At 29.9% G+C, this 19,273-nt stretch overlaps 2 protein-coding genes across 2 annotated transcripts; one reads left to right on the forward strand and one right to left on the reverse strand.

Annotated features, from left to right (window-relative positions):
* Positions 1-1,668: 1,668 nt before the first annotated feature.
* Positions 1,669-4,290, reverse strand: LOC107013813. Its single transcript, XM_015213687.2, has 3 exons — positions 3,873-4,290; positions 2,965-3,051; positions 1,669-2,183 (listed from the first exon to the last, which is right to left on the reverse strand). The coding sequence occupies exons 1-3, from the start codon at positions 4,125-4,127 to the stop codon at positions 2,064-2,066; spliced, it is 462 nt and encodes a 153-aa protein (XP_015069173.1). The 5' UTR covers positions 4,128-4,290; the 3' UTR covers positions 1,669-2,063.
* Positions 4,291-7,656: 3,366 nt separating this feature from the next.
* On the forward strand, positions 7,657-11,915 carry LOC107015050 (caffeic acid 3-O-methyltransferase). Its single transcript, XM_015215211.1, has 4 exons — positions 7,657-8,101; positions 10,745-11,055; positions 11,162-11,226; positions 11,304-11,915. The coding sequence occupies exons 1-4, from the start codon at positions 7,701-7,703 to the stop codon at positions 11,598-11,600; spliced, it is 1,074 nt and encodes a 357-aa protein (XP_015070697.1). The 5' UTR covers positions 7,657-7,700; the 3' UTR covers positions 11,601-11,915.
* The last annotated feature ends 7,358 nt before the right edge of the window (positions 11,916-19,273 follow it).

The raw sequence follows: 19,273 nt of genomic DNA on the forward strand, positions 1-19,273 counted from the left end.
ATAATATTGCATAAGAAAATGATTATTATGAAATTCAAATCCATCCTGTTTATCTTTAGGATTAAAAAATAATAATTCGAATATATCAAGGACTGTGAATTAAATTAATTTTATTTTTATTTTTGTAGTAACGATGTTAATGTCAGTTTTTTTTAAGCTTTCTGAAATTCTAGCATGACCATTATAATTTGAATAAAAATAATAATATTGCAAAGATTTGTTATATTTTATTCATCAATTCATGTGTTAGTCTTTAATCGATCTCACCTGACAAATATAAATCACTCGTTCTTTGATACAGTTCTTTATTTCTTTTTAGATATTTCGATTCTATATTTTCAATATTATGTTTCATAAAATGATATACTAGTACCATACCTAACTAAATTCAGTATGATTTACGGTTTTTATTTATTCTGTTCTGTGAATTGGTCCGTTTCGGCTCGGATGTAAATAAAATCTTTAAGAAGTTTAGCAACAAAAGAAACCTTATCAGGTAGCAACATCTGCTTGAAGTTATCTTCCATAGTCATTTTAATATCAGCAAGGTCCCTTGCGATATTTGCCAACGTCATCCTCATTTCAGCCAATTGCTCCCTATTCCACTCTGCAATTGTGAAATGCATGTTCATCTATCTCTTTTCTATAACAAACTTCCAAAACAGAGCACCAAAGACTTTGTATATAGCCACAAATGGTAGAGCTTTCAAGGAATTAACGACGCCTGTAACAACAAATTAGTTCATGCAATCAAAAACTTCGAGTCTTCAAATACCACATCATCTCTCTAAGTAGTTTTGCCATAGATTTTGAAAATTCATCTTCAAATATTTATTTGGCCAGATTAAACAAAATGGGCCAGTTTTTGGTCAAAACTTCAAATTTTCGTGCATGTTCAAAAACTAAACTTCAATCAATGCAATTTTTACATTTCTTTTCTCTCTGATCTGAATTGTTAACAGAATCATCCATATCATCGTCGACTTCCACGATCCAGTCATCCTCCTGAAGCATCTTCTCATTTTCGACGATAAGACCTAGCATTGCTGCTTCTGAATGCTGGCACGGAAAGGGGAAGGGGTTTTCACTGTTTACAGTGTTTTGTCATTAAAACCGGAAGATATTTACTTTACTGTCGCCCAATTTCATCGTCCCAACTAATACATTGCTTCTACATAAGAAAAATATGAGTGCAGTATTACTTTTACGATAAAATCTAAAAAAATTACTCCACCAAACTTGCTGTCACACTCTCAAGCATAGACAATGAAATTATCTGCTAATTGAAATCTCAAAATTAGTTATCACTAATTTGATTATTGTAATATTCGGCCAACTTCATAACTCTATTCTTGTCAAAAGTAGCAAATGAATCAATCGGGTTCAAATAAGTGGATTAAGCCGCTAGTTACTATATCAAAGTGATAATTAATCTTCTAGAGTTGCAAATTAATAAAAATGCTTTCACGCCTGACTGATGTAAATATGAAACTTCAGACCTTCTACTACTTCAACCTTGGACAGTCTTCATCCAATTTGGAATCAAATCATCATCCACTTCCGTCATTGAACCCTCATCAATAAGGTGGCAGTTCAAGTAGCCAACCAATTGAGCTATAAGACTTCCCAGAGTTCAAATAATGTTCACTCGTAGATATAACAAGAATACAAGAAGCAAAATTAATATGTATTCGCAAAGATAGAAGATTTTATCCGCAACATTGCAATTTGTAACACAAAAAATCAAGGAAGTTGGCTTCAAAAAGAACAGCAAGAAGGGCTGTTCAAATCATTTTCCACTGAGGTGAAGCATTTACTGGGAACTTCACTTCAACCGCTAATATACTAGAAGGAACATGTTCATACCACATTTTTACATACCTTAAGCAAAATATCAACAAAAATCTAGCTTAATTTTGAGACGCAGACCTCATATCCAACTTAATATCCCAAATCATAACTAGGTACGTAACCATACTGCAGCTAATGGGCAGACCGAGCCATCACTACACAAAATTTACAAGTCTAGGAAAGTTGCAATGTTGTGAATACTTTTTCTTCAATTACTTTTTAGGGGCATTCCTCAGAGCTTTCCAAGCCTCATTATTCATGGCATGGCAATGGGCTGAATTCCCAGTCCAGGATTTGCAAGGAGCAGCCACATCACAGACATAGCAATAACACTGCACCAAATCCAAAGGCACACAAGATTATTAATTTAAGACTACAACAGACAACTATTTAAGACAAAGCTATAAAGAATTAGAATGTATTACATGCGTAAAACTAGAGTAACAATAAAAAGGAATGTATTACAACAGTAGAATGTAGAGTGTAGAGTGTTTGTAGAGACACTCATCAAAGTTTCAATTCAGAACTGTCCCATTTTTGGATATAAAAATGGATTGGATAAACATTTTTTTCTTTTCAAACAAGTCCAATTATTGAACATATAAATAGTCAGACATCAACCAAACATAGGTTAGCTCTCACCTAAACCAGAAAGTTTTCATGGCAATACTAAATCTATAAAGGTAGAGACAATCCAGAGAAATTAGTACCACAAACTTGTCTTGCAAAAAGCATTGTATGTTCTGCCAATATAGTGTTCCAATGAATAACTGGCAGCGCTCATCTCACAACTTAAATTACTAGAAAGAAACAGTTTTCCCTATTCGGTAATTCAGGAGTATCTTCTATATACCAGCAGATGTTTCTTACCTAATTCTTTTAAAATAGAAGAAGCTAAAAGGAGTAAGTAATAACAGAAGCTTACTACTAAAATACCTGAAGCAAGAACATTATACTAGAATTGGATGCACAAAATTGTTCTTATACAAGGCACACAAGATGATAAAATTTAATACTACAACAACTATCTGTCAATCCCAATCTAATGAATCCCAAAATGATTAATCTAATGATTTAAAAATCCACATAATTAATAAACGTAACAAATATTACCATGTCACAGTAATCCTGGTGAGGTGTCTTCCAAAAAGGATATTTCGCGCAGTCATGCCTTGGATGTGGAAAGTCCCGACATGCCACCTTTTCACCATCAAGATCAATAATCATTTCAGCCATAGAATTCATTAAGAATAAAAGGATTATTCAAGGCCAAGAAATTCTATACAGTAGCACATAATAAAAACTGGTAGCCAAATGATGGTTGATATAAGGAAAATGAGGAGTCTTTCTCGGAAAAAACTAGTAAAATTAACTATACCCAGCACTTTCCAGCACTACAAGCAGAATCAAGGATACATACAAAAAATGGTAAGTACCCAGAGATAAGGAATCGCCCACGGAGGAAGAGCAAAATATAACAATCCATCCTTTTAATTGTTCCATGGGATGTAAAATTAAGGAACATCATCCACGATCAATACAATACTCGGTAGTTGTGCCCCAAATAAGTAGCAAGAAAAAACTCCACTGGACAGACTATTGAAATGAGATTAATGATAATGCTGCTCAAGTTGTGACATTTAAAGAACTAATTAAGTTCGCTTTTGTACCACTTCACCCCCAATTCTGACAGGAGATTATCAATCTCATTTCATGCTAAGGGTATGTAGTGTTCAATTTAGAGGTAAATAGTTCATCTTGTGGTCAAATCACATTTAAATGTAAGTGCAGCTACATTGCATATATGAGATAAGACAAAATTAAACTAGCAGAAAGTCACATAGTCTACAATTGTATATAATAGAGATTCAAATAAAGACATTCTGATCAATTCAAGAAAATACAACCAGCATTCCCCAAGCCCTAATGGAGAAATCCCAATTTTATCAATTTAAGTCGAAATTGAAGGCAAATAATGGTTAAAACAATAAAACAAAAGAACCCGTAGAGATTAAATGTACCTCTCCTTTTTCGGCGAGAACAGAAAGATCAGAAGCATCAAGACTGTTGGAAACAGATAATTTTGAGATATCTACAGATTCATAAGGATCAAAATCGAGGATAAAGCACTCCTCTTTCTCTTCAAATTCTTTCAATTGCTCTCTCTTTTTGAGGCAGAATACCGGTCTCAATGGAGTTCCTTCATCGGTGGATGAATCAGATAAATCTACTACCAATGGAGTAACACAATCCAACCTTTCAAGCTTCTTAACCATTTTCTCGGTTCCGATGGTAGCCGGAGAAGTGATCGTTTCTCCCAAAATTCGAATTTCTTTTGGAGAAGAGGAGTAGCCGTAGTAAACCTTTTAATTCCCCCCACACACAATGGGCCGTAAAAGGCTTTTCTTCCCCCAAAGAGGCCTTTCTTAGAGGAGTAAATCGGCTTAAACGTTAGGCGAGGGGGGCATTTTGGGCCTCGTTTCAACGTAGGGGAATTTCCTTTTTCAAAAAATCGAAACTATTCAATTACACAAATTTTTTTATCGTATTTACTAATTCTCATTATAGTTTAAAATGATTATACTTTATCTCACTATCTAATAACTCCATACCAAATAACAAGTCAGATATATGTAAATCACACTAGATTCACACTGTATTCATGTATCTGAACTACCAAATACATAAGCGAGATAAGAGTAAGGCGACCACGATTTGATTTGTGTACATACATTCAAATCTAATTGTAAAAAGGGGTTTGGTGAGTAAGAAGTTGTTCACATTGGAGATGTATGTCAAAGGGATTTCACGTCTAACTCAGAGGGTAAATTATATATTACGGTAAATTTTGATCACATACATATGTTGCTAAGCACCGATATTTTCATACGGATTATTTCTTTGCTTTTTAAGGTAAAGAATATTTAATGGATATTGATATGTATCTTATGTATAGTCTTTTAAACTTATTCTCTATATATACCAGGAATTGTTTTTTAATAAACACGTACACATTTACATTATACGGTAGTATATAGTATATTCCGTCATTATTTTATTTTTTATTTTTTAAATTAATTTGGACTATTTTATACCGTTATTATATTATACATTATATATGTTAAATATTGCAACTTCAAAATATGCAATATACCACAACTATCACGGGAAATCATGTTATTAATTGAGAAAACAGCAACGGTATTGGGTGGGAATTGAAAACTTAAGCGTACTTTTAGGAATAATTGGATATGAGTGTTACTTATGGAAGCTAATCTTGACTAATTAAGTAATCAATAGTCAGTACTAATATAAATAATGTTAAATCTTGAATCTAGAATGAAGTCTCAATAGGCTTTATTGTTCTATTTAAGATTCAGAGAAAGATAGATTACAAAACTTTTATTAATCGATCTTTTAGGATGAAGGGGTGAGGGAAACTTGAAAATTTGACTAGTATAATTAGATTTCTCTTTATCAATAATTTTTTACAAGGATATTTTATTCTAACAATTGATATTTTATTTTTTTGGGAATCAATTTTATTGTTATGCTATGACTTATGCATAATAATACTTTTGACTACAACACTAAAAAATAAATCAAGATTATTTTCTATGTACAAGTTAAATCAGAGTAGGTAACACGATTATATCTTTAGTTGGATAATTAGTCATTGTGGACCAATTGAAAATTCTCCATTTTCCATTAACTATCTTGACTTGGGTTTGCTTAATTCCCGACTTTTTTGATAAAATATAATCTTTAAAATCCTCACGCAATTATCATATTTTACTATAAACGAAGAAAGGTAAAATTTGTATTGCAAGTTTGGGATCTTGATTGCTTCTTTATCCGGCAATGTGGCGATGTCGGGTGAGGTAGGTTCAGTTTTACTCGTAAAATTTTTAATTTGTCTTGTTGTGTATGATAATTTTTTTCATTTTGAACTCGCCCAGCATGACTTTTTAAATATTTTCTTCTTCTAGTTAAATTTGATATTAATAAAAATATATTTTTTTATTAAATTGTATTAATTTATTAGGATAATGACTTGCAATTTTATTTTTTAGAGGTCAATTAGAAAACATGTAAGAAATTATATTATTTTTTATTGATTCGTTTTCATTTACTATCTTGAGTATTTTAGTAGTTTTATAGAAATTATCTTAATAAATAATGTCCTCTCACTTTCATAACATATGTAAAAATTTAAAATTAAGTTTGAACCTACATAAAATCGCATAGACCCGCAACCCACCCTGCTTTGCATTAACTTTTTTAAAAAAAAACTCACTTCAACCCGACTCGCATCATGCTCGCCCCACATATCCTTAGACTCACCCCGTCCCGCATCTGCCTCGACTCATTATATTGCTATCTCTATTCTTTATTCTATAGTAATAATAATGAAACAATAGCTCACCTCAATTTTTTATTTTATCGTTATGTTCAATAATAATTGTTCACTATTGAGGACGCCTTTTAAGAAATAATAGATAATAGGGGTAATATTATTATATTTTCTTAAATTTTGTTCAATTTAATATTTTGAGAAAAGTGTTAAGATGATAAATAGTATTTAATAATAAAGATAAAAAAATATAAAAAAAATTGAATTGAACAAATATTATTGAACAATTATTTCTTACGTAGATGATTATTCTTTGACGGAGAAAGCAATTTTTTTGTTTCTAGCCTTTGACACTTCTGTTGTTCAGTTTTGATTGCATTTAATTTATTTTATAATGCTCTCTTATTGAGAAGTGAGAGGTGAAGAGGTGAGACAGCTCCCTGTCCCCAATTTTTCAATTTAAAATGGGATTTGGTATAGGAATATATCACGAACTAGGAGGTTTGAGTTGGCCTCGATGATCAAATGGATGCATATTTAAGTTCAAACGAATTATAAAGTAGAAAAAATTAAAATTTATTGATTTTTGTGTAATATAATTTATGAATTTTTAGAATAGTAATCAAACTCTCACATATACAAAAAGATTAAGTCCAAAATATAATAAAATTCTTATATAATTTAAATGTGTAACTGATAATTTTATCCTAATAAAAAAAAGCACGAAGTAAAAAGTTCTAATGTTCATGTTTAATAACTTTTTTTCCCTTATCCTATACCTTCGTTTAAAATAATATTAAAAATTATCAAACTGTTTCATATGTTAAACATAATACACTTCTATTAACTTAATCATTACGTCTGCAATGCCCCTTTACTGATAAAACACTATCTTGAAAGCAATTTTGATTTAATAGGCAGGTAAATTATCATAGTCCGTATTTTTTATAATTATTTTTAAATATATGCACTCGTGCTTAAAAAATTATAATTTATCTAAAATAATTATCTAGAAAATAACTTTAAGAAAAATAAAGAAGTAAATTAGGAAGGACCATATGTTACTAAAGTCTAAAAAGCCTTTTCAATATTGAACTTGTAACCGTTTCACGTTAGAATGACGATTTAACTTTTATAGCCCATGTAGAGTTTTGTTAAAAGAATAAATATTACATTTTCTTATGTAATATTAAATATGAACCTTTTTAAAAAAAAATTATAAATTATAAATTTAAATTCGCGATGGAATCGTGAACGTGTAAGGTGAATTGAGTGAGTGGTTGCTCACTTCATTTCTACGTCAAATTGGTATCTCAACTCACAACGGATGACTAATTCTTAGTGGTGCGTTGTGGGGTCAAATTGTAGGCCAACACCTCCACCAAATTTGGGGTTGGTGAACAAAATATAACCATATAAAATGCAACACACACTCCTCTAATTCTGCACATCTTTTTTATTTTCTTCTTGTGTTTGTTCAATTCAATTGAAAAAGATGGGTTCAACAAGCCTAACTCAAACAGAGGATGAAACTTTCTTATTCGCCATGCAATTGGCGAGTGCCTCTGTACTACCCATGGTCTTAAAATCAGCTGTAGAGCTTGACCTTCTGGAACTTATGGCTAAGGCTGGTCCAGGTGCATCCGTTTCGCCTGCTGAGCTAGCGGCTCAACTCCCTTCGAAGAACCCAGATGCACCGGTAATGCTCGATCGAATGCTTAGGCTTCTTGCTACTTACTCTGTTCTGAATTGTACACTCAGGACACTCCCTGATGGACGTGTAGAGCGCCTTTATAGTCTTGCTCCGGTTTGTAAGTTCTTGACTAAGAATGCCGATGGTGTTTCTGTTGCCCCACTTTTGCTTATGAATCAAGATAAAGTACTCATGCAGAGCTGGTAAATTCCCTTTTTATCATTCATTTCTTATGCGCTATATTGATAATGGTTCATTTTGAATCATACGTTTCTCAAAAGGTTAATATATTCTTATAACTAACTTATTTTTTAGATTAATATTTCTAAATTTATTTTTGTTCACCCAATACCCCAACCTCACACCTCACTACCCATCCACTCCACAAAAAAAAAAACAAACTCTTTTAAACTTTTTTTTTTGGCCGGTAGTGGAGGAGGTAGGGGGTAGGATAAGGAAAGAAAATTTATTTTATTTTAATTTTTTTTTATTTGAATCATTGTTACCCATTATTTCACAATGTATTGTACTTTATTGTATGGTAGATATTAGATATAATGTTTGGCTAGATTGTATTGTTTGTTTTGATTGTATCATATTGTATTTTAATTTATAAATTTATAAAAATATCCTTAATTGTTCTAGTGTGAGAGGTTTACTAGATTTAAGTAATTAAGGTAAAAGGATAATATAATATTTTGAAATATTATGTAATATATAATTGAAAATAGAAATTAAGTAACAACAGGAACACATCAAATCAATTGTTCTATTAAATAAGATTTCATTATTACGTAACAATGAAATTTAACAATACAACAAAATATATTTTAAGTAACAATTATAATAAACATCGTAAGTATAATAACGTTATAATATAATATAATGAATAACAATGATTCAAAGTGTCAGTGATGTTGGATAAAAAGTTTTTTAAAAAAAAGGATGGAGGAGGGGGAGGGAGGGGCTCGGTGGTGTTGGATAAAAATTTTTTTAACAAAACATTTTTAAGAATTTGGTGGGTGAGGGGTGCGTGGGTGGTGGGGTTGGGGATGGGTGAGGTAAGGGAAAAAATTGTTTTTTAAAAAACATACTTCTTTACTAAATTTTAGCATTTAATTTATTTGTATCTTTTTTTTACTATATATATCTACGTGTATATATATATGTGTGAATATTATATCAGCAGAAAATTTTACATATACGTATAGTGGATGACATGATAGCATAAGAGGCGTGTTTTTTTAAATTACTCAACCAAGTATAGGGGTTTATTTGAGACTGTTAATAATTAGATGACTAAACTTATAATTTATCGTTATTAGGAGTGTTTCAATGTTGTGAACTTAATTTCCCCACACACCTATTTTTTTTGTTTCTCATTTTTCTAGTCTTTTTTTGCAACAGAAATGTTTGTCCCTTTTTAATTGTAGTTTTTTATAACTATTTTAAAATGATAAAATTAAAATATATTTAGATACATTCGTTAGTTTGAAATTTAAAAAATTCAGTAATAAGTCTACTTTTGATACTTCATATAAAGTTAAAATGAAAAAATTCAATAAATAGTCTAGTTTTGAAACGGGGTAAAAATGTTAAAAACGAGAGATAATCAAAAGTACTACAAATCATGTATCATTTTCTCATTTTCGTTCTGGTTACGCCATATATTCCAGACCACTAGAAAAAAAAATGAATTTAAACATTGAGACAATAACTGTGGTTTGTCCCATAGCTAAACCTTTTTTAGATGTGAATTAAAGTAGGTTTTGAGTCTTTATCATGTTGACACGTATATGACCAACCCCTTATTGGAACTTTATCGTGTTTTTTAACAGATTGATTCTATTCTACCCATTGACAAAACAACAGACAATTGATGAGAAATAGTGTATTATGTGTAAATTTTCTTTTTTTATTGTATGTGTGGAAACTGGAAAAAGAAGGTATTGTGAAATTTGGTCTCTTGAGACAAGATAGGCCACCAAACATAAAAAGTGAAAGAAATCATATGGAACCACCTATCTCTGCTTTAAAAGTAGTCCCAGTAATAATTACTCTCTTTCGTTTCGCGAAAGAATAATCTAATTTGATTTGGTACATAGTTTAAAAAAATAAAGAAGATATTTGATCACGTGATCTTAAATTAAAGTTATGTCAAATGTACAAAATTGTCCTTTAATCTTGTGGTTTTGAACATGTCACTTGAAAAGTTATTACCAAAAAAAGAAATTTATTCTTTTTTAAACAGATTAAAAAGAAAAGAAGGTTATTCTTTTTTATACGGAGGAAATACTTATTTTTCAACAAGTTTTTGATGTAATGGAAACAACAGAAGTTAAGTCACCTACTCCTCTAACTACAACCATTAGTCTTCTGAGTTTGAATTTCAGGTATGGTCATTGAATTTTATTATTATATGAGTTGTGCTACGATTGTTTGTGTTGAATAAGAAGAAAATTGACGATTACAGCATGTCAAAGGAACATGTCCTATGCAACTAACTGACGTGCCTGTAGCAAGTGTTAATAAAGAAGGAAGTTGATGATTAAAAAGCAGACGAGTTTACATCACCGCTGTAAAATTAGAGTCACATTAGCAGCAGTGATGTGAACTCGTCGGTCAGCTTCGTTGGACTTGTTCCTTTGACATGTTTCAATCATCAATTTTCTTCTTCATCAACACTTGCTGCAGATACGTCAATTAACTGCGTTTGACCTATTGCTTTTGTATTTCCAATCGTTAGTTTCCTTCTTCTTCAACAGTTCGAGCCCTAAATATTGGAGTTAATTGGATTAATCAATTATTATTTGAATGGGGTAGTATAAATTTTTTTTCTATTACAGGTACCACTTAAAAGATGCAGTACTTGATGGTGGAATCCCATTCAACAAAGCATATGGAATGACAGCATTCGAGTACCATGGAACAGATCCAAGATTCAACAAAGTTTTCAACCGTGGAATGTCCGATCACACCACCTTATCCATCAAGAAGATTCTAGAAGACTATAAAGGATTTGAAGGACTCAACTCCATTGTTGATGTTGGTGGTGGAACAGGGGCTACTGTGAGCATGATTGTCTCTAAGTATCCCTCCATTAAGGGCATTAACTTTGATTTACCACATGTTATTGAAGATGCCCCAGCTTACCCTGGTAACTTAATTAAGTTATGATTTGATTAGTTGTTTGTTTCGGGATTTATCGTTGATTATGAATACACAGAGAAATTAACGTAATTGTTTTCCTAAATTTTATTTAGGCGTTGAACACATTGGTGGTGACATGTTTGTTAGTGTGCCGAAAGCGGATGCTATTTTCATGAAGGTAATGAATACAGATTGAGTTTGTTCTTTTGAAAAACTTGAAGATGTAAAATATTGAAATATATGCATGGAGTGCAGTGGATTTGTCATGATTGGAGCGATGAACATTGTTTAAAGTTTTTGAAGAAATGCTACGAAGCGGTTCCTGCAAATGGGAAAGTGATAATTGCAGAATGCTTACTTCCAGAGGTGCCAGATACATCAAGTTCCACAAAGAATACAGTACATGTTGATGTAATAATGTTAGCACATAATCCAGGAGGCAAAGAAAGGACTGAGAAAGAATTTGAGGCTTTGGCTAAAGGGGCTGGATTTAATGGATTCACCAAGGCTTGTTGTGCTTACAACACTTGGCTTATGGAATTCACCAAGTGATTTTGTTCAACTCCTTTGGACCAAAAAAGAAAAACTGTTTACCCCTATATATATATAATGGTCATTTTGTAATTGGGATTCTACTTTGTCTGAGTGGATTGACATATGATTTAGTAATCACTGTGAAATAAAAGAGAAATAGGTTTTACATGGAAGAGATTGATGTTATAAAGGAAGATTAAATAATTGTTCTCAGGGAGGGAAAGGGATGTGTTTAATATGAAGCCTTTCGGCTGGTTTTTGAACTTGTATGTACTATTTCTGTAATGCATATGTATTTAAGGAATGCTAATTTCAATCATATATTTTCTTGAACTATCATAAATATTTTAAAGATACATAGAATAAATCAAAATATATTTTAATCTTGTAATTATATATATGTAGTGCGAAAAGTCGAAACAAAAGAATCGTCTCAAAGAAACAAATTGAAGCGAACAAAGAGTAAAGTAGAAATTAGGGTAACTTTCGTAATTATATATATGTAGTGTGAAAAGTCAAAACTAAATAATTGTCCCAAAGAAACAAATTGAAGCAAACAAAGAGTAAAGTAGAAATTAGGGCAAATTTCACATATATAGCAAATATAAAATATATATTTGTATGATATAGCAAAATTTGCATAATTGCACTCCGTAGCAAACATATATATATATATATAATTCGCTATACATATACAATTGAAGCAAATTGTATAAAATGAAGTGTATAAAATGAGAAAGAGAAAGAGACTTGGGCAGAGAATTGTATAAAACGAATTGTATAATTATAAGTGTGTAGAACGATTATATACAATTTGAATTTGTAGAAAATGAGAAAGAGAGAGGCAAAAGAGACTTGGGCAGGGAATATATAATTGAATCGAATTGTATAAAACGAGAAAGAGATAAATTATATACAATTTGAATTTGTATAAAACGAGAAAGAGAGAAAGCAAAAGAAACTAGGTATGAGAATATTTTTATTGTATAATTATAAGTGTATAGGACGAATATATATGTATTTGCATGTGTATACACAATTTTCTCTCGCTTTATACAAACAGAAACACAATTTATACATTTTGTTTTTGTTTGTATAAACGAGAGAGGCACGGGTGGCGAGCTAGATTAGGGAGAGTGGCGAGCGTGATCTGGGATATGATAGAGAGGGGAACAAAAATATATGTATTTATACAATTTTCTCTCGCTTTATAGAAATAGATTTTATACACTTGTGTTTGTATAAAAGTGAGAGAAAGCGAGCGAGAGATGGAGCGAGAGAGGAGCATGGCGAGCGAGAGATGGAGCGAGAGAGGAGCATGGCGAGCGAGAGTTTGAGGGAGAGAGGTGACTGACAAACAGTTTGCTATGGGGCACAATTAAATCAAAAAATAACTATAGCAATTAATTTAATTTATTAATATGCCATTATATACAATTTTCCGTATAAATTATGATCTTAGGCAATGGGTCATGTACTTTGAAGATGCATGGGCTTCGCAGTCTTTCATCGGATGGTCCAACTTGCTCATTTCTAGGCCTTAGGCACATGTAATTGTGGGCTGTGCCTTTGCCAATTGCAAATATGTTACTGAACATATTTGTTTTGTTAATTTGGTACTCTACATAATATTGGCCTTTTAATAATAAAATAGGAAAAATTAGCTAATTGGTCAAAATTTCAAACGTAAATATTAATATATATATATATATCTTAAAGTAATTATTAAAAATGTCTCAATTTTTAACAAATGAAATGTACCTTAGAGTAGTTCCTAATTTATCTCACATTAAGCCCACATTTCAAGTTTTTCTATCATTATTTTTCATTTTCTTTTATCTCTCTCATCTGTTGTAAGACATATCTACTACTTGTTTATAAGTGGCAATAAGCACACAGTTGATGATCAACATATATGGTTCAACTGTGTGCTTATTTATATATAAGCAGCTATTTGGCCTACTGGATTAGGCTTGGTATTTCAACCCGAAGGTCTAGGGTTATCAAAACCTCGCCAACATCATTTTTATTTTCAGTTTTAATTTCAGTTTTTCTATTTGTTATTTACATTTTTCGAAAGTCAATTTGATTAATTTTCAAAGTTAAATTATATTATATTAATTTTATATTTTAAACAAAAAATTTAGATACTCAAAAACTATATTGCAAAATGTTAGTCAAAGTTTTTATAACTTGACTTTAAAAATGGAAAGTATAACAATTAATAGTGGACGGAGGGAATATTTTTTTGATAATTAAATACCTCTACATCTACTAATTGATTTACGAGATTTTCTTCTTGAAAATTTGTGTTTTAATTAGTGGAGGTCTTTAATTCATTTCAACTTATTTACTGATTCAAAGCTTTTGACATTTCGTATACATAAATATATTTCTTATTCATATTTTAGTTATTCAATCTCAACAACACAGGAGACAGCCAACATATCTGCTTCACATGTGTGGTTCCACGATATAATTAACAACATATTGACTTTTGAAATTCAATTTGTGCCACATATATTGGGACAAAGAAAATAACACATATTATTTAAAATTACGTAAAAATACTATAAATTACAACAGTTAATAACTTAAAGTAATTAAAAAAATTTAAAATTTAATTGACTCTTAAAATTTTATCTTTGTCACATAAAATTATATAAAAAATAACAAATATTGGGCCCGTGCTAACACGGGCGGAGGTATCTAGTGTTTATAAAATATATCCTATTTTCACTCCCTCCAATCCACTTTCTCTCTCTATTCATTATTTATTCGTGCTTCTTTTCCTTCAATTTCAAGCCACTCTTCTTTATTTTTTCATATGAAAAAAAAATCACACACTTCTTATTGTGTTTGAATTTAAAGAGTTAACATCATCATTTTTTAGTTTTGATTTGTATTCTATTAGGTCTTTTATGTATTTTTGTGTTTTATTTTTAAAATCGTTTCTTTTGAATTTATATTATTATTAGCCTCAATACTATTTAATCCAATTTTATATTTTCATGTCAATTATAATTGGGCAACTTTCACATATAGCAAATAAAAAATTTAAATTTGTATGCTATAGCAAAGTTTGCATAATTGCGCTCCATAGCAAACATGGAAACTGTATAATTCGCTATACATATACAGTTGAAGCAAATTGTATAAAACGAAGTGTATAAAACAAGAAAGAGAAAGACACTTGGGCAGAGAACTGTATAAAAACGAAGTGTATAAAACGAATTGTATTATTATAAGTGTATAGAACGATTATATACAATTTGAATTTGTATAAAATGAGAAAGAGAGAAAGACAAAAGAGACTTGACAAGGAATATACAATTGAATCGAATTGTATAAAACGAGAAAGAGAGAACTTAGATACAATTTGAAAATTGTATAAAACGAGAAAGAGAGAAAGGCAAAAGAAACTGGGCAGGGGAGTATTTTTATTGTATAATTATAAGTGTATAGGACGAAAATATATGTACTTGCATGTGTATATACAATTTTCTCACGCTTTATACAAACAGAAACGCAATTTATACATTTCGCTTCTGTTTGTATAAGTGAGAAAGGCGAGGGTGGCGAGCGAGATTTGGGGGTGTGGCGAGCGAGATCTGGAAGAGGGGAGAGAGGGGAACAAAAATATATGTCTTTATACAATTTTCTCTGCTTTATACAATTAGAAACAATTTTTATACACTTGTGTTTATATAAAAAGTGAGGAAGCGAGCGAGAGATTGGAGGAGAGTGGCGAGCGAGATATTTGGGAGAGAGGCGCCTGACAATTTTTTGCAAACGTTTGCTATGGAGCACAATTAAATCAAACCCTAGCTACTCCATTTATTTTAGGTTATTAGTTTGCTATTATATACAATTTTCCCATTATAATTTCAGAACATTGTATTTATTTAAATGAAAACATAGGCAAATTAAATAATATATATTCTTATTTAAATTTGTATTCATACTACTATGTATGTTTAGTTTTTATATTTTAATTGTATTCATCAAGAATTTATTAGAGCATATCTATGTGTATTCAAATCATTTATTTTTGTATTTAAAATAAATGTATTTTGTATGTTGTATATCAATTATTTGGACTCGTGTAATTTTATATTGAACTTTTGATTAAACAAAATTAAAAAATTATGTTCTAAACTGGATTTTGTATTTCGAAAGTTGCATTTCAAAAATGTACTCTAAAAGTCGTTTCCTAATATAATTGTTCATCAAATTCATTATTCACTTTTATTTTTAACTTCTAATTTAAATAATAGTTGTATTTTAAACTGATTAGTATTCCAAATTCTTGTGTATTTCATAATTTGTATTCTAAAAGTTATTTTCTAACTGTTGAACAAATTTGTATTCCAATCATTTAACATATAAAATCACAATATTTAATATAAAATCAGGATCTCATCATCAAAATTATATTTTAAATCATTCAATATATAATATCATCAAATTTGTATTCCAAACTAATTTATATTTTAATTATTCAACATACAATATCACATCAATAAATTTGTATCTAAATTCAATTTCAAAAATATACTCTCAAGATGTGTCACCACTAATTTTATATACAATTTATTTTCCGTGTGAGAATAAATTTTAAAAAACAGCATGCTTGTTGTCCCAAATCACACCTCAATTATTTACCCAAAATAATAAATTAAGCATAAAACAGTAGCAATACATTATTCCAAAGTTTGAAAGAATGGACCTTTAATAGCTAATATTGAATAATTGTATTCTTTCAAATTAAAAAAAAAATAGATTTATAGCAAATTCAAATGTTGACATTTTTTATAAATATTAAAAATGTGGCTAAAGGATCCTATTATATGCTAAAATATTGATATTTTAAAAATTTTCCTAGCAAAATAGTAGTATTGTTTATGGCTTTGTTGTTTCAAGTTAGTTTCTCACAACACATTGTTTGTTGTTTCAAAGCCACAGAGCCATAGAACTGGGCATAAATACTAGAAAATCGAAATACCAAATCGAACCAAATCTTTTTGGTATTTCGGTTTTTGTTTTTTGGTTTTCGATTCGATATTCGGTATACGTTTTTATATTTTTTGATATTTCGGTTCGATTTTTGATATGTAATTTTGTGTTATTCCATATTTCGGTTTACCGAAATATATCATATTATAATATATATTTATATTATATTAATTATTAATGTTAAATAAAAAATATTATAATTTAAAATAAAAAATTAAAAAGTAAAAGACACTTCTTTGATGTAACTATTTTTAGCCCATGAAGTTGAAAAATCAAATAAAAAAATTTGTAAATTTGTAAATTTTAAAAAGCCCACTAAATAGGCCTATTAAAAAAAAGTAAAAATTTAAGGAATCCCATAGTGTAATTCAATAATTACACTTTGTCCCGACAAATTTAGTATTTACTAAAAATCCCTTAAAATTGTTTTGCCGTGATACTTTAGACTCTAGCTATACATGGTAAATGATACATGGTAAGTTTAAATTATTAAGAAAAAAAATGGGGAAAAAACGGTACATTTAATCTTGTTAACTAAAACAGCTTAATTTACGGTAACAGATCATTAATCAGCATTAAATCAGCACGTAATTGGATATTAATTTCAAATTTTGAAAATCAAAGATTATATCATCTATTTTGAATATATTTTTTATGAACAATCTGTTAAATTTCGAACTGCAGTAATTTTATTGTTGTTACTGTGAATTTTTCAAAATAATGAGTTGGGTTGGGCTGTCTCTTGGAAAATACTATTTAATTGTAAAAATTTAAGGAATCGAACAACAGATTTTTAAGGAATCCAATATGTATCAAAAAATCATGAAAATTATTATCATGTATCAGACAATAGGTTTAATACATGAGTACTAAGTGGATTATAATGTTTAGTCTATGCTTTGACACATGAACTAGATGTGTATCATATGATTTCCTATGTATCAAGGGTTTTTTAAATTTTTTATCATGTATCAGTGATTAATTTCAATAAATGCGCCGTCAAATGTGCTTGCTGATACATTTTGAATCAGTGTGTATAGTGTTTTAGATGATGCATTGATACATGAATTTGTTGTGTATCATAATATTTTCTATGTATCATGAGGTTTTGAAAATTGTTATAATGTATCATTAACTAAGTTTAATAACTGCGTCATCAACTGTGCTTGATGATACATATAGAATCAGTGTGTATAGTGTTTAGTCGATGCACTGATACATGTATTAGATATGTATCACATTTTATAATGTTTAGTTAATGCACTTATACATGTAGTAGATATTTTGATACATATTGGATTCCTTAAAATTTTTACTAATTTCAACAACAGTTTTAAGTACAAAAATACAAACCCGAAACAATGTAGGCCTAACAACAATGTTTGCTGCTTCTTTTTTCTTTTTTTTTGTTGTATTTTGACAACCTTTGATTTTGATGTTTCGCCAGAGTCTTTGTTTGAATATTTCTGAAGATTCATAGGATCATGCAAAGACTTTTTTCTATTTTCTTTCCAATTTTCATCGTCGGAATCATATATCCTTCTATTAATTAACGGATTCATTACTATGATGTAATAGAACAATTAACCAAAACAAAAAAGGGAAGAAAAGAAGAACTGATGATGGATTAAGAAGAAAAAGAAGAAACCAATAAAAGATGCTGGGTTAAGAAAAAGAAAGACGATGATGGATTAAGAAGAAAAAGAAGAAACCAATAAAAGATGCTGGGTTAAGAAGAAGAAAGACGATGATGGAGAAAGAAGAACTGAAGACGTGATAGAGTAAGAATAACAATAAGAACGGGAGAGAAATTGTCCAGATTTTTGAAATTTCAAATTTTTTGAATTTTGAAATTTCAAAATTTCAAAATGGGTGTTTAATTAAAATTAATAATTCAAAATTCAAAAACTGATTTAGAAGATTGAGTGTTTTAATGGAGAAAAAATAGGCGGGTATTTGTGTATTATAGGAGAGAGAATGTTATGTATCTATACACTTTTACTAAAATTAAAAAAAAAGGGAATTATGTAATATTTAAAAAAGAAGGGAAAATTAGAGAATATAAAACTTATAGTTGTGTATTTAAGTTATTTTTCCTAAAAAAAATTGAAATAACAAAACCGAACCGAAATAATATAAACCGAATCGAAATAATAAAAACCAAACCGAACCGAATTATTTTGATTCGGTGTTCGGTACATGTTGTACAAGAATCGAAAACCAAAAAAATAAACGAAACGGAACTGAATTAACGAATGCCCACCCCTACACAGAGGCACCTAAATGGATCAACAATTTCTAGAACATAAGTGCACCACTAAAAAAAAAGAAAAAAAATGTATTGAGTGGAATATGATCCCTAGTTATCAAGGTAAATAATCGTAACATATAATCAAGTGTACTATTTAGTCTTCTCGTAGCATGCGTGTCAATGTAGATAATATATACATAAAATACCTAGTTTTGCATAGAAATCACGAATTCACATGCCCCAGTAAAACATATAAATCTCTCTAGTGGCAAGTTTTATTAATATGGTACTTTCCAGGATCTTTTTATTTTGTTTAACAAATAGAATGAAGAAGCAGGATACAGAAAAGTAGAGAGAATTTAACACCAAAAGTGTGAATATGGCCTCACAAACTAAGATGAGTAAACAAGACACCACACGAACA

Source organism: Solanum pennellii, chromosome 3, assembly GCF_001406875.1.
Source record: "Solanum pennellii chromosome 3, SPENNV200".
In the NCBI taxonomy this organism is placed as follows: domain Eukaryota; kingdom Viridiplantae; phylum Streptophyta; class Magnoliopsida; order Solanales; family Solanaceae; genus Solanum; species Solanum pennellii.

Excerpts from the sequence above, each read along its gene's own strand:
- LOC107013813 (XM_015213687.2), bottom strand. The coding sequence starts at position 4,127 with ATGGTTAAGAAGCTTGAAAGGTTGGATTGTGTTACTCCATTGGTAGTA. Across the intron at positions 3,052-3,872 it reads TTCTCGCCGAAAAAGGAGAG|GTGGCATGTCGGGACTTTCC; the intron begins GTACATTTAATC and ends GATGGTGAAAAG. Across the intron at positions 2,184-2,964 it reads ACCAGGATTACTGTGACATG|TGTTATTGCTATGTCTGTGA; the intron begins GTAATATTTGTT and ends GATTTGGTGCAG.
- LOC107015050 (XM_015215211.1), top strand. The coding sequence starts at position 7,701 with ATGGGTTCAACAAGCCTAACTCAAACAGAGGATGAAACTTTCTTATTC. Across the intron at positions 8,102-10,744 it reads AAAGTACTCATGCAGAGCTG|GTACCACTTAAAAGATGCAG; the intron begins GTAAATTCCCTT and ends TTTCTATTACAG. Across the intron at positions 11,227-11,303 it reads CGGATGCTATTTTCATGAAG|TGGATTTGTCATGATTGGAG; the intron begins GTAATGAATACA and ends CATGGAGTGCAG.